The sequence below is a fragment of the Saccopteryx bilineata genome, chromosome 4, assembly GCF_036850765.1.
Source record: "Saccopteryx bilineata isolate mSacBil1 chromosome 4, mSacBil1_pri_phased_curated, whole genome shotgun sequence".
NCBI classification, from domain to species: Eukaryota; Metazoa; Chordata; class Mammalia; order Chiroptera; family Emballonuridae; genus Saccopteryx; species Saccopteryx bilineata.
This window is the reverse complement of record NC_089493.1, coordinates 176154141-176167946: the sequence shown is the minus strand read 5'-3', so window position 1 is coordinate 176167946 and position 13806 is coordinate 176154141. Positions and strand designations below refer to the sequence as shown.

At 47.4% G+C, this 13806-nt stretch overlaps 1 protein-coding gene across 3 annotated transcripts in view; it reads left to right on the top strand.

The window, feature by feature from the left end:
- Nucleotides 1-13806, top strand: part of FAT2 (FAT atypical cadherin 2) — a 79040-nt gene that overhangs the window by 30229 nt on the left and 35005 nt on the right. For all 3 annotated transcript variants that reach the window (XM_066273064.1, XM_066273061.1, XM_066273062.1), the window contains exons 4-9: nucleotides 4328-4386; nucleotides 6090-6401; nucleotides 7360-7570; nucleotides 10373-10512; nucleotides 11099-11380; nucleotides 12444-12654. In XM_066273064.1, the coding sequence (XP_066129161.1) occupies nucleotides 4328-4386; nucleotides 6090-6401; nucleotides 7360-7570; nucleotides 10373-10512; nucleotides 11099-11380; nucleotides 12444-12654 (1215 nt within the window). The remainder of the gene's footprint in view (nucleotides 1-4327; nucleotides 4387-6089; nucleotides 6402-7359; nucleotides 7571-10372; nucleotides 10513-11098; nucleotides 11381-12443; nucleotides 12655-13806) is intronic.

Below are 13806 nucleotides of genomic sequence, written 5' to 3'. Positions count from 1 at the left end.
TATATTAGCATGTGCTCCTTTGCACTGGTCCTGTAATTTTTTATATTTGGATCTTCATGCTCCTGATGGACTGACTTTCTCAAGGCCTAGAATGGAGTGGGTCAAGATAAAAGGAGTAGAAGGATTTGGAATCCATTAGAGGTGGAGTCAACAGCAGTTGGAAAATTATTGGATGAGAAAAAGGAAGGGTCAAAGATGGGCCTAAAGAGAGGTAATGAGAAAATTTTGTTTGGAAACGAAAAAGGCTCAACTGGCTGAGTCCCCACCTCGTGCCAGGAAGAGCCTTTAGTAGCCGCTCAGAGCCTTGGGGGGGTGCCTCTGCCATATCCCCATTCCACACCGGCTCCCTGACACCAACCTCAGAGGGGGCACGGAGCTGATCACAGGGCAATGACAGGCAGCAAGTCTAGGAACCCTGGCCCCCAGCAGATGGGAGGAGGCAGTGGTTAGAGAAAGGCAGAGAGAGAAAAAACCCAGAGGGGCAGAGAGACATCAAAGAGTGTCAGATTCAGAGAGGCAAAGAGGGGGAAGGGAGAGAGGACGACTGGACAAGAAAAGAGAAGGAGAGTGGTGAGGGATTGTAAAGGCAGTAGGCAAGGCCACCATCACAGCCGCCTGGCCCATGCAGGTTCGCATTAGATTCGGACAGTCAGTAAAGAAACAATGGAGCCAAAAACTGGTGGGCCATCACCTTTAAGAATAAAATGATTTGCTTTTAGATGTTGGTTGTCTAAGAGTTATGATGAGAGGAATAAGAGGAAAACAGAAAAATGGGGGGACAAATTAAAAAATTACTATTGTATTTAGTGGAACAAGAACTAGATAAAATGGAGAGCCAGGGATGGGAGCACTGCTAGTGAGTTAAAAAGGTGAAGTAAAAACCCCCCAAAATGCCACAAACATAAGTTTGAGTCCCAGATAAGATAATTTGTTTGTTATTGAGGTTTGAATGAGAGGAGATGTAAAGGAGAAAGGAAGAAACTAATATAGAGGGAGAAAAGAAAGAGAGAGAGAGAAAAAAAGAGGGAACCACTAAAAGAAGAAAAAAGAAAGGAGAGAGAGAGAGAGTTAAGGGTTTTGGAGTGCAACCCTCATAGAGAGAAAGGAAGAGGAGAGAAAAGATAATGGGAGATGTAACACTTATGGGTAGTGTAGTTCAAGGAGAGGAGAGAGTAAGACCAGCAGAGAGTTAATCGGCCAAATTGGAGGAGGAATAAAAGTATCAAGAATGAAGATAAGAGAAACAAACGAACAAATATAATAAAATGGGATAGGTTATAAAGTCTGCAGATTATTCTTGATTTTGAGAGGTTATCTTCTTGCTTTTTCTTTTCTCTCCCTCTTCCTGGTCGGTGACTCTGTGCCCCGGGTTCTGCCCCTTTGGCACGCTCAGGTAGAGGTTTGCAGTTGATAAGTCTCTATGGCAATGTCATGTATTGTGCTTTAGTCTCGTTGGCAGTCGAGGCTCATTAGCATTTATAGGCTCCGACAGTGAGAGAGTCCGTGTTCCTGGAGCCTCTCTCCTAGTCTTTCCTTCCTCAATTAGTAGCCTGATAATCCAGCTATGAGGTTGCTGCTGCCTCTGCCTGGATAGTAAGAGGCTCAAAGAGCTGGCAACTCCCCACTCTTTTCCACTCAGCACAGGGCTCTGGGTAAGGCTCAGTCAGTCAGAGCTGCTAGCATAATCAGGCGGGCTTTCCGCCAACTCAAAGACCTCTGGCTCTGCCACTCTGTCTGGTAACACAGGCGGGCGCCCACTTCCGGGGCGCTTGGAGGAAACTCTCACTCACTATCTGCGTGTGCAGACCAGGATATCCGGCCAGCAGTCTCACGCTCTGAGTGAAACCCCCAACCGCATGGAAAAGTTGCAGCATTGGAATTGGCTCTCGCTCCGTCCCCGTGCGCGGCTTTTGCAAGGCGCTGGGGCGGCCCGAGATTCCGCTTTGGCCCACACAAAGGCCCCTGACTCTGCCCCTCTGTGCTGTAACACAGTGCACTGCCGAGGCACTCGGAGGAATCTCTCATTCACTGTCTGCGCGCGCAGACCAGGATATGAGGCCAGCCGCGTTTCCCTCTGAGTGAAACCTCCACCAGCACAGAAAATTTCCACCGTTGGAATTAGTTCTCGCTCCCTCCCGTGCACGGCTTTCCCAGAGCGCTGGGGCTGCCCAGAGATTCTGCTTTCGGCCCACAGAAAGGCCTCTGACTCTGCCTCTCTGTGGGGTAACACAGACACCCACTTCCGGGGTTTAGGAAGAAATCTCTCGCCCACTAACTGCGCACCGACCAGGAGATCGGGTAAAATGGCTGCCCCGCTTGTCTTTCTTTGTTTGGGTTTGGCGCGAGTGTTAGCTTGTATTGCCCGGGTTGCCACAGGATCAGTTTTTCCTCGGCTTGGATCTCTGTGCCACAGCCTGGTTCGGCAGTTTGTACCGCGGCCTGGATCTATTCACCCCCTTTGCCCGCCTCAGTTTCTATATTCACAGTTACCAGAGAAAGCCGCCCTGTTTAGGTTAGTGAGGAAGGCAGAGCATTTCTTACTCCCTATTTCCTTCGGGGTTTGGTTATATATTTAGCCAATTTTTCACTCGACCATACCTTTGAGTGTATTGTGAAGCATCTGGAGGCTCCAAGTATAGGTTTTTCTGTTTCTGGTTGAAGATCTTGTTGAGTTTTGGGGGAGATTTATCGGTATCGCTTCCTACCCTGCCATTACTCTGACGTCATCTCTTACACTCTCCATTTAATGGGGGCCATCATCTTTAATCCTAGCTTGCACCCAGCGGGCAAGTAAAAACACACACTGGGCTCCAAAACCCACTCATTCAGTGCTCACAAGCTACTGACTTATCCGAGTTTCCTAGAATCAAAGGTTTCTAGGTCACCAGACTTATTCACCTCTGTTCCCCATCTCCTTCTCCCTGCACAAACTCTGCACAAACTGGCTTCTCACTCAGCACTCCACCATCTTGGCTGCTTCTCCTGGCCTCCTCCACGTGGCCTTTCTCTGTTCTCCTCTCTGCTCTTTCTTCTAATGCTAATCTCAGGAACTGAGAGAGCAAGCTCCTGGTCTGCCCCACTTTATAGTGCAGAAATCAAAACCTTTAATCCAATATACAAAATAGGGAAGTCTCTAATACAAAGTCACTTATCTGAGGCATGATGGGATTGCACCACCCCACATCAAAAAGGGTGGGAAAGGCTTAGTCCTAAAACCAAGCCCCAGGCTACAAGAATCCTGCCTGCCCATAGCCCACCCCCAACACACATTAATATCACCTGGGCTATGGGCTTCCACGTGGGCAGCGCCATCTTTAACGAAGTGAGCATAATATATTTTATCTGCCCAACAGGGATAAATAGAGAGAGAAGAGAGAAAGGGAGAGGAGAAGGTAAAGGGGGAGAAGGAGCAGAAAGAAGAGCAAGGACTAGCCAGGAGGAAGGCTTACTTGCCAAGGGCCCCTTGCCCCATACTCTTCTGGGGAGAAAAAGTTGGACAACTTGGTTCAACTGCACAAGGCAAGAACAGGTCCCTAATCACACTCCCATTTCCAGCACTGCAGCCTCTACCCCAACACTAAGTCCCCTTTCCTCTCATGGAGCCCCGATCCCCACACTCCATTATTTAATTGCCTAACCAAGATCAAGAAGCTTATTGAAGTTTTTGGTTGACCCACTGACTCCAATGAATAGGTCTGCCTTTATTTAAAAGAGCCCTTCCTTACCAGCTATGACCTATGGGCTTGGATGCCCCCTGGGCCCCTGATAACCTCAGTCTTGACTGCCCCAATGCTTGCAAAGAACTGGCACCTTCTCTCCTTGGTGGCCTCAATGTATAGCCATAGTGCCTCATACTAGACTTACAGACCACTAAGCTCCCCATCCTCAGATGAGCTGAGAGGAGCCCTCCTTGGGTTCATCTGTGCTAGCAGGTCATGACAAAAGCTGGTACTAGGACCCAAATGAACAAAATAATCAAAGGAGTAAAACACTACCACTTTGTGATTTCTCACGAACTGGAGGCAATGATTGTGATCCCTGTTGCCAATCCTGATCAGCCGCCTTTTTTTACTCAGTAGTATGTTGAGCAAACATGGTGGAAGCGGACACAGGTGGGGACCTCCGCACACACCATGACCTCTGCTGGGTTCTCCCCTTCCTCACTTGCCCATCCCTTTCTCCAGAATTCCATTTCCCCTTAATGTTCTTGTTCTCCAAAGGCCAGAATTCTGATCCAGGATTTGAATGTAACCCTTCAACTAACCCCCAGGAAGGTGGCTCTGGGAGCCCTGGGAGCTCAGGTCCCCCTCCTACATCTCTCCCCCAGGTCTGCTGTCCACAGCCCGGCAGCTGGACCGAGAGAGCAAGGATGAACACATCCTCGAGGTGAGTAATGGTGGTGAACCCACTCACTGGATTTGAAAACCTCCTACAGGAGGCCAGGCTGGAGCCACATGCGTGTCTCCAGGCACTGTGGCTGAGGGGGCTAGGCTTCCACAGGAGTTGCTAAAGCTGAGCCTTGCTGTGGTTGGTGGTGAAGACTCTTAGGGCCTTTGCTGGCTCTTTAACACTATGAAAGAATCTGAAATCATGTCCAAGCTGGACAGGAAGCAATGATTGATGAGTCATGCCTGCCATGAGTGCAAGAATAGGGAGCGGTATACATGTGCTATGCACTTCGGTCTGGTTTCTAGCCCATCCCCGTGATCCAGAGAGAGAGTCACCCAAGGTCAAATACTAGGACAGTAGCAGAGCCAGGATGAAAACCTAGACTTTTGTCTCCTAAATCTGTGTTCTTTCTAGGATGTCTCTAAAATCACATAAGCATCCCTGTCTGGCGCCCATTTCAATGAGAGCCATCGATCTTGATGTAATGAGAATTAAATCAAAAGACGCTAGTTATGCACTCTCCTGAGCTATCCATAACTGATGAACGGGCATCTCCTAGTCTTAAAGACATCAGGCGGCCCTGGCCAGTTGGATCAGTGGTAAAGTGTCAGCCTAGCATGTGGATGTCCCGGGTTCAATTCCCAGTCAGGGCACATGGAGAAGCACCCATCTGCTTCTCTACTCCTCCCCCTCTCACTTCTCTCTCTCTCTCTCTCTCTTCCTCCTCTCCTGTAGTCATGGCTTGATTAGAGCAAGTTGTTGTCCCTGGGCACTGAGAATGGCTCCATGGCCTCGTCTCAGGTGCTAAAAAATGGCTCTAGTTGCAACAGAGCAAGGACCCCAGATGGGCAGAGCATTGTCCCCTAGTGGGTTTGCCAGGTGGATCTAGGTTGGGGCGCATGTGGGAGTCTGTCTCTGCCTCCCTCCTCTCACTAAAAAACAAACAAACAAACAAAACATCAGGCAGGAGGCACCCACAGTCCTCAGTGGAGCTGAAATAAACGCTGCCTTCTGTGCTCCCCGACTCTGCACATTCCCTCTGCAAGAAACATTGGTGATTAGGAAGCAGCAGCTAGCTGGCCTTCTAGGGACTGAAGCATTCTCCAGAATTCAGTAAAGGCATTTATCCATAAATACCAACATGTTTTAAAAGTTTGGAACCATGTAGAGTAGAAATGTCCTGTCTCATACCCTCGGGGTCCCGGATGCATGGGACTCTCTGTCCCTACATGAAAATACTCTCTGATTCTAAAATTGTCTCTGTCTTTCTCTCACTCTGGATTTCATTTCATGCATCAAGCCGCCCTGTCTGATTCAAAATCTCATTTGTTTTCTCTAGCCGCCAGTAGCTTAAAGAAACCGGAAAACAAAGCTTATGAGAATTACCAGCGGTCTTGAGAAATGGCCCAGGGCCCCCTGGGTACAGAGCGCCAGCCTCTTTTTAGAGCCTCCATGACTTTGTCCTCTTCCAGTTCTCTCTGGTTTCTTTCCCTGTTCTTGCTGGCTTTGCTGTGGGCGGGCTTACCAGAGAGCTGGCCTCCAAGTAGGTGAGGTTGGGATAATAGAAATCAGGAGCATGTACCGAAATCAGACTAATTTTTCCAGGCTGTGGAAAGCAGGGGTAGTGGTAGGGTTGCACTGGGTGGCGACACATGTTCACTGCTTTGCATTTGGCAACTCATACTGGATTCCGTCCCCAGGTGACTGTGCTGGACAATGGGGAGCCCTCCCTACGGTCCACCTCCAGGGTGGTGGTGTGCATCCTGGACGTCAATGACAACCCGCCTGTGTTCTCCCACAAGCTCTTCAATGTCCGCCTTCCAGAGAGACTGAGCCCAGCGACTCCTGGGCCTGTGTACAGGCTCCTGGCTTCAGACCTGGACGAGGGTCTCAATGGCAGGGTCACCTACAGTATTGAGGAGAGTGACAAGGAGGGCTTCAGTATCCACCCAGCCACGGGCATGGTGTCATCTAGCAACACCTTCGCAGCCGGAGAGTACAACATCCTAACGGTGAGGGGGGTGGGGGCTTGGAGGAGGTGACATCATCAGTTCGGGATTTTCTTAGAGGAAACAGGAGGAGGAAGGCAGCCACCAGGCATGATGAAGGTGGCACCCTTGGAGAGACTGGGAGCCCCAACTTCAGCCAAACCATCAGATTCGTGGGCCTTTCTCTTTGAGGGCAGTCAGGTCCTTGCCTGGGAAAGCTACACTATATAAGGATTTTTGGTGAGAGTAGAAGCCGCTTTGGAATCAAGATAAGTCTGAGTTCTAATCCTCACTCCTCCATTCTACGCCTGTGTGGCCTGGGACAAGTCATTTAACCCCTTTGAGCCTTTGTTTTACTATCTGTGAAATGGGGCTAAAAACACTTTCCTTACAGGAAGCCAGTAGAGCAAGTGGCTGGGGCATGGGATCTCATGTCAGACAGCCTAAATAATCCAGTCCAGCTTCAATGCCGGCCTGGTGGAAACGCCCAGGCAGTGAATGCACCATGCTGAGCCTGTTTCCTCCTGCAAAAGGAGGTTGATAATGGTACCTCCCTCAGGGCTGTCATGCAGATTAAATTAGATATGGCACTATTGCTCTTAGAGCAGGGCCTGACAATAGTGAAAGCTCCATAAATTCTAGTTTGTCATGTTTATGGCTTTTGGGAAGGGTAGAGGACCAGGTGTGTAAAGTCTGCTTTAGAAACTCCACATCGTAAGCATTCAGCTAAATAGTGGCTGTGATTATTGTTTTCACTACTCGTGAGGTTCCTGAGCACAGCTTATGTTTTGTTCACCACTGTGCCTGCAACCACTAGCATGTACCTGTTCACAGCAAGCCCTTGATGTACGAATGAATGAACGAGCGGACAAGAGGCCAGCTCAGTCACGGGCACCCTGTTTCTCGCTGGCCACCTGGGTCTTTCATTTCCCAGCCCAACCCTGCAGACAAAGCCTCACTTTCAGTGTCCGCCTCTTTTCAGATCCAGGCAGCAGACCGTGGGCAGCCGCCTCTCTCCGCCAGTGTCCGGCTGCACATCGAGTGGATGCCACAGCCCCGGCCCTCCTCCATCCCCCTGGCCTTCGACGAGCCCCACTACAGCTTTACGGTCATGGAGACCGACCCTGTGAACCACATGGTGGGGGTCATCAGTGTTGAGGGCCGGCCCGGCCTCTTCTGGTTCAACATCTCAGGTGAGGCCCCGAGGAGGGCCAGCGCCTCCCATCTGTACAGACCAACCCTCGCCCTCATGGTGCCGTCCTTCTGAGCCCTCTCAAGGTCACACTCCCTGGCAGCCCCTCTTTGGGCCACAAGTAGTGACTACCTCTTCCTCGTTCTCTGGGGCAGTGAGTAATAAGAGACCATTTGTGCCAAACTTCCAACCAGCTGTCATCTCAGTCTGAACCCCTATGGTCTCACTAGTAACCACAGCCAGAGGTGGACGTGCCTCAGTTACCCCAAGTGCCTGGGAGACCTCACAGGCTGGTCCAGAGACAGGCAGAGAACACAAGTTTTATGTTTCCTCTTCTGCCTCCTTGTGAACCGCAGCGCAGAGCTGACTTCATTGACCTTGAGCCTGCGGCCAGCTGCACCCTGGGGCCATGCTTCATTCTGTGTCCCAGGTCCCATCCTCAAGACCAGGGGAAAGTGTCTATTCTGACTGTAGGAGATACCTGGGTCCTCACTCTTAACGGCCTTCTCGGAAAGTCTTTTCTGTCTCGGACCCAAGATTTCATTAAAACTTCGGGAAGGGGGGCGGTTACAGACCCCTTTGGGAATCTGATGAATGCTCGAGGCCCTAATCCCAGAAAGCTGCACACACAAACATAGATTTACATACAAATGTAGGGGGGTTTCATAGATTCTCTGAAACCCAGCCAGGGATTCCAGGTTAAGAATCTGTAATCTAAGAGTTTCGGCACCACACCAACCAAGGATTCCTATTCCAGCTTCCCAGCCTGGTTCAGAGGTTGGACATGCGCTTGTCCTCAGCTTCTGGCTTCCCACATTTACTTCCAATTCTGACTCACTGCTTTCTCATTGTTTGGCTTTATTTCTTTTATACAAAATGAATATATATACTCCAAAGAACAGTTAGAAAACACAAATGCAGAGAAGACAATAAAAACCACCTGACCAGGCGGTGGCGCAGTGGATAGAGCACTGGACTGGGATGCAGAGGACCCAGGTTCGAGACCCCGAGGTCACCAGCTTGAGCACAGGTTCATCTGGTTTGAGCAAAAGCTCACCAACTTGGACCCAAGGTCACTGGCTCGAGCAAGGGGTTACTCAGTCTGCTGAAGGCCCGCGGTCAGGGCACATATGAGAAAGCAATCAATGAACAACTAAGGTGTCACAACGGCAATGAAAAACTAATGATTGATGTTTCTCATCTCTCTCCGTTCCTGTCTATCCCTCTCTCTCTCTGTCCCTGTAAAAATAAATAAATAAAATTAAAAAAAAAAATTACCTCTACTCCCACTGATCAGAAACTAATCTACTGCTAGTTACAGTTTTGACATATTTCATTTTCTGGTCATTTTCTACACACACACACACACACTTGGGGTTATATTAGAATATTGTTTTCTAACCTTTAAAAGTATAGGATGAACATATTTCCATGTCACTACACAGATCTCTATTTAGTAGACACTTAAAGAGCTGCATGCTCAGCCTGGCCTGTGGTGGCACAGTGGCTAACAGAACATTGACCTGGAATGCCCACATTGCCGGTTTGAAACCCTGGACTTGCCCAGTCAAGGCACATACAACAAGCAAGCAATGAACAACAACTAAAGTGAAGCAACTATGAGTTGATACTTCTTGCTTTCCACCTTCTCTCTATAAAATCAATAAATAAAATCTTTAAATAGCTGCATGCTAATTCTGTATTTTGGATTCTCATCATTCATTAAATCAGTTTCCTCCTGATGAGCAGTTATCTTCATTCTTTCCTGGGAATAGGTACCTTAGACCAGTGGTCCCCAATCCCCGGGCCGCGGACCAGTACCGGTCTATGGGCCATTTGGTACCGGTCCACAGAGAAAGAATAAATAACTTACATTATTTCCGTTTTATTTATATTTAAGTCTGAACAATGTTTTATTTTTTAAAAATGACCAGATTCGGCCTGACCTGTGGTGGCGCAGTGGATAAAGCGTTGATCTGGAAATGCTGAGGTCGCCGGTTCGAAACCCTGGGCTTGCCTGGTCAAGGCACAAATGGGAGTTGATGTTTCCAGCTCCTCCCCCCTTCTCTCTCTCTGTCTCTCCTCTCTCTCTCTCTCTTTCTCTCTCTGTCTCTCCCTCTCCTCTCTAAAATGAATAAATTTAAAAAAATTTTTTAAAAATGACCAGATTCCCTCTGTTACATCCATCTAAGACTCACTCTTGACACTTGTCTCGTAAGTTCGACACTTATATCTAAAAATACCACAGTTTTTACGCCGATCGCATAATTTTATTTTGTGCATTTATCCATCCCACCCTAAAGGCCAGTCTGTGAAAATATTTTCTGACATTAAACCGGTCCATGGCCCAAAAAAGGTTGGGGACCGCTGCCTTGGACCATGAAAATTGCCTGGCGGCCCTGAAGCAAAGCCCTATCAATCACTCTTGTATGTTTCAGTCCCGTAGCAGAATATGTTCTGTGAATTTGGGCCTTCCCCTGGGACTCTTCAGTCCATACAAGTGCACTTTTTTCCGTATCATTATTGGGAACTTGATAATACGTAATTTGACAGTAACTTAAGATAAATTTCAGCTTTTTGGACTCCTAGGGGATAAAGTCCAGCCCATCACCCAGATATGGTACATTTCTGAACAGAGTCTTAGAATCCCTGATTTGGGTTCTTCCTTAAATGGTGACAGTGCCTCCAGCCAAGGTTGGCCTCTACTCCCGCCTCCTCTAAATCTGCCAGCCAAATCCTCTGTTGTGCTCCTGCTGCCTAAGTCACTGAGGTTGTGTGTGCTTCCCGCCCACTTCCACTCCAGGTGGGGATGAAGACATGGACTTTGACATTGAGAAGACCACGGGCAGCATCGTCATCGCCAAGCCCCTTGATACAAGGAAGAAGTCGAGTTATAATCTGACCGTGGAGGTGACCGATGGGTTCCACATCATTGCCACCCAGGTTAGAGACCTCAGTTGGGAACTCTCGAGTTGAGAGGAGATGGGAGTCCTGCTTAGTTGGGATGGAACCACCAAAGGCGTTCAGTGGATGGGGTGCACCTCAAAGAATGCTGAGTTGGACTCAGGGTTCTGCATCCCGGTCTTATCTGATACACTTTCTATTCCTATGATCTTGGGAAGGTTCTCGTTCCCACTGTGGATCTCTGTACATCAAGGGGGTTGTCTAAATGAGCAGTTCTCAATTAAACAGAGCGTGTCCTTGGGCTTTGATGGGTAGGAGGAATGATGTCAAGTAAGTGGGGCTCTGGCTTCAGCCAGAGTTTTCTGTTTCAAAAATTGAGATTTCACACGAAATTTCATTTAAAGAAAAGGCCCTTTAACAAAGATTTGTTTTTGAAAACCACTAGACTGCATGTTACCTGAAAGCCTTGTGATTTTGAAATTTTATAATTCACTCAACAACTCCTTATCGAGTGCTATGCATCAGGCACCGTGCGAGGCACAGACGATATGCTGAGGAACCAGACGGACAAGTCCCTGACCTTATGGAGCTTGCAGTCTACCTTCTGTCTCACTCTCCTCCCTAGGTCCATATTGTCATAATTGCCAATGTTAACCACCATCGACCCCAGTTTCTGGAAGCTCATTATGAGGTCAGAGTTCCCCAGGATACACTGCCTGGGGTTGAGCTCCTCCGAGTTCAGGCCACAGACCAAGACAAGGGCAAGGGCCTCATCTACACCATACATGGCAGCCAAGACCCAGAAAGTGCCAGCCTTTTCCAGCTGGACCCAAGCAGTGGGGTTCTGGTAACTGTGGGGAAGCTGGACCTGAGCTCAGGGCCTTCCCAACACACGCTGACGATTATGGTGAGTTAACTGAAAATGGGGTAAGATGTACGTGCATGAAGATGTGGGGGGGTGGACGCTTGGAGGCATGCTGGAAGTTCCCTCTCCCCTGATGGGCCAGGTGTGCTGATGCTCATAATGATAATCCATGAGATGAGTTGTGACATTTCGTAGCCTGCCGGAGGTACCTTCCATAGAGGATGCTGGGAGTGAAGTAAGAGATGGGACAGCTGCCAGAAAAACTCCTGCAATCTTACACTTGCTCCAAATATCCCCCAACAGTTCCCTCTTTGGTCCATGAACTGCATGAGCACAATGTGGATTTATGTAGTGTCAGACCTGGGAGGAAGTTTGAGAACATTCCACCCAGAGCAAACACCAGGGTGAGATGAGCCAGTTAGATAGAGCACAAAATTTAAGGAGGACTCACTCCCAGGGTCTTGTGTCTGCACTTTTATAACCCTGAAAGTGAGTGCCTCCTTAAATTTATATCCTACATGGACTTGCCTTTCTCTAGTCCCTGATCCTGCACATTTCTCTTATAGTACACCTGAGGGCCACAGAGGAAGAGAGATGTGCTCACCATCATACAGTTCTTTATGGTGGAACCAGAACTAGATTCCAGCCTTCCTGACTCGAGGTTCAGGGTTCTTATATGTTAGTTTATCATTCTCTGGGCACATTAACATGTATTAAAGACTCTGAGAAGTCCTGAAGCCAAGAAAACTTTAACTTCATTTAATTCAGTGCTCCCTACAGTTACTTGACCATAGAATTTTTTCCCTGGACAACATGCTAACATCTTGAAGCACTAATATTCTCCGAGACCTAATTTGGAAAATACCGTTTCTCTGTTAATTCCTGCCTTTTTCCTAAAGTAAAATTATCCATTAAAATAGTTAAGTGTAATAATCGATAATTAATATACTTATTTTTTAAAAAAAAGAAGTGCATAAATACGAGCAAAATTTAAAGGAATAGAGGAATAAAGCTACAATTCGGTATATTTTTCATTGGCATTCATCTAAACCATCTTCTTCCCATTCCATTTGCTACTCATGCCATTACCTCCTTGGGCCCACAGGTCCGAGACCAGGAGATGCCCATTAAGAGGAACTTTGTGTGGGTGTCCATTCACGTGGAAGATGGAAACCTCCACCCACCCCACTTCACCCAGCTCCACTATGAGGCGAGTGTTCCTGACACCACAGCCCCTGGCACAGAGCTGATCCAGGTTCGAGCCATGGATGGTGACCGGGGAGCCAATGCTGAGGTCCGTTACTCCCTTCTGAAAGGTGAGAGGCCGGGCTATAAGTCCAGAAGGGGGAAGGGGCTTTGGTAACAAGGAGGAGCATGAGCAGTATGAATCTGGAAGTTAACCATGTACCAAGCTTTCTAAGTTCTGGCGAGCTGTCACTCCAGAGCTTTCCCTGGGATTAGAATGACCTAAGCCAGGGGTCCCCAAACTTTTTACACAGGGGGCCAGTTCACTGTCCCTCAGACCATTGGAGGGCCGGACTATTTAAAAAACTATGAACAAATCCCTATGCACACTGCACATATCTTATTTTAAAGTAAAAAAACAAAACAGGAACAAATACAATATTTAAAATAAAGAACAAGTAAATTTAAGTCAACAAACTGACCAGTATTTCAATGGGAACTATGGGCATGCTTTTGACTAATGAGATGGTCAATGTGCTCCTCTCACTGACCACCAATGAAAGAAGTGCCCCTTCCGGAAGTGCGGAGGGGGCTGGATAAATGGCCTCAGGGGGCTGCATGCAGCCCACGGGCCGTAGTTTGGGGACCCCTGACCTAAGCTAACGCACTTCCAAAGATAGTAGGAACAATAACTAAGGGACTATTCATGTTATAGAAGAATTTATATGTATATTATATAAACCCACTGATGACTATACACATAGAAGATGCTTATAAGTATGTGCAACATCTTAAAATATAATATCTCTGTGCCCATACAATAGAAGGGACCTAGACATACTTTATAAGATGTATGGCATAGTCTTAGGAGTAATTTTCATTTTCTGCCACATCATGATTTTGTACCTCTTATGTAGTTATCTTCATCTCAAAAATAGGATACTACCTGTGCCAAGAAGTCTTTGTAAAGATTAAAAGAGAAAAACGTATGTTAATACATGTTGTAAACTGTAGCATACTATACAAACACCAGGGGTTACTGCTATCATTGATGAGTGTTAATTATAGGTAATTAATGTAACAAAAATGATAATGTTGAGTATCCAGCTAATTTGTAATGTTTGATAGCTTATAATTATCTTTCATAATAATTAGTACTTCAGAGAGTTAGAGGCTGTGGAGGGACAGAGATGAATATGACTTGCTCTCTGCCCTCAGAGAGCATGATGTTCATTATTATATATGTATATGTATAGTATATACATATATACAATAAAATTCAC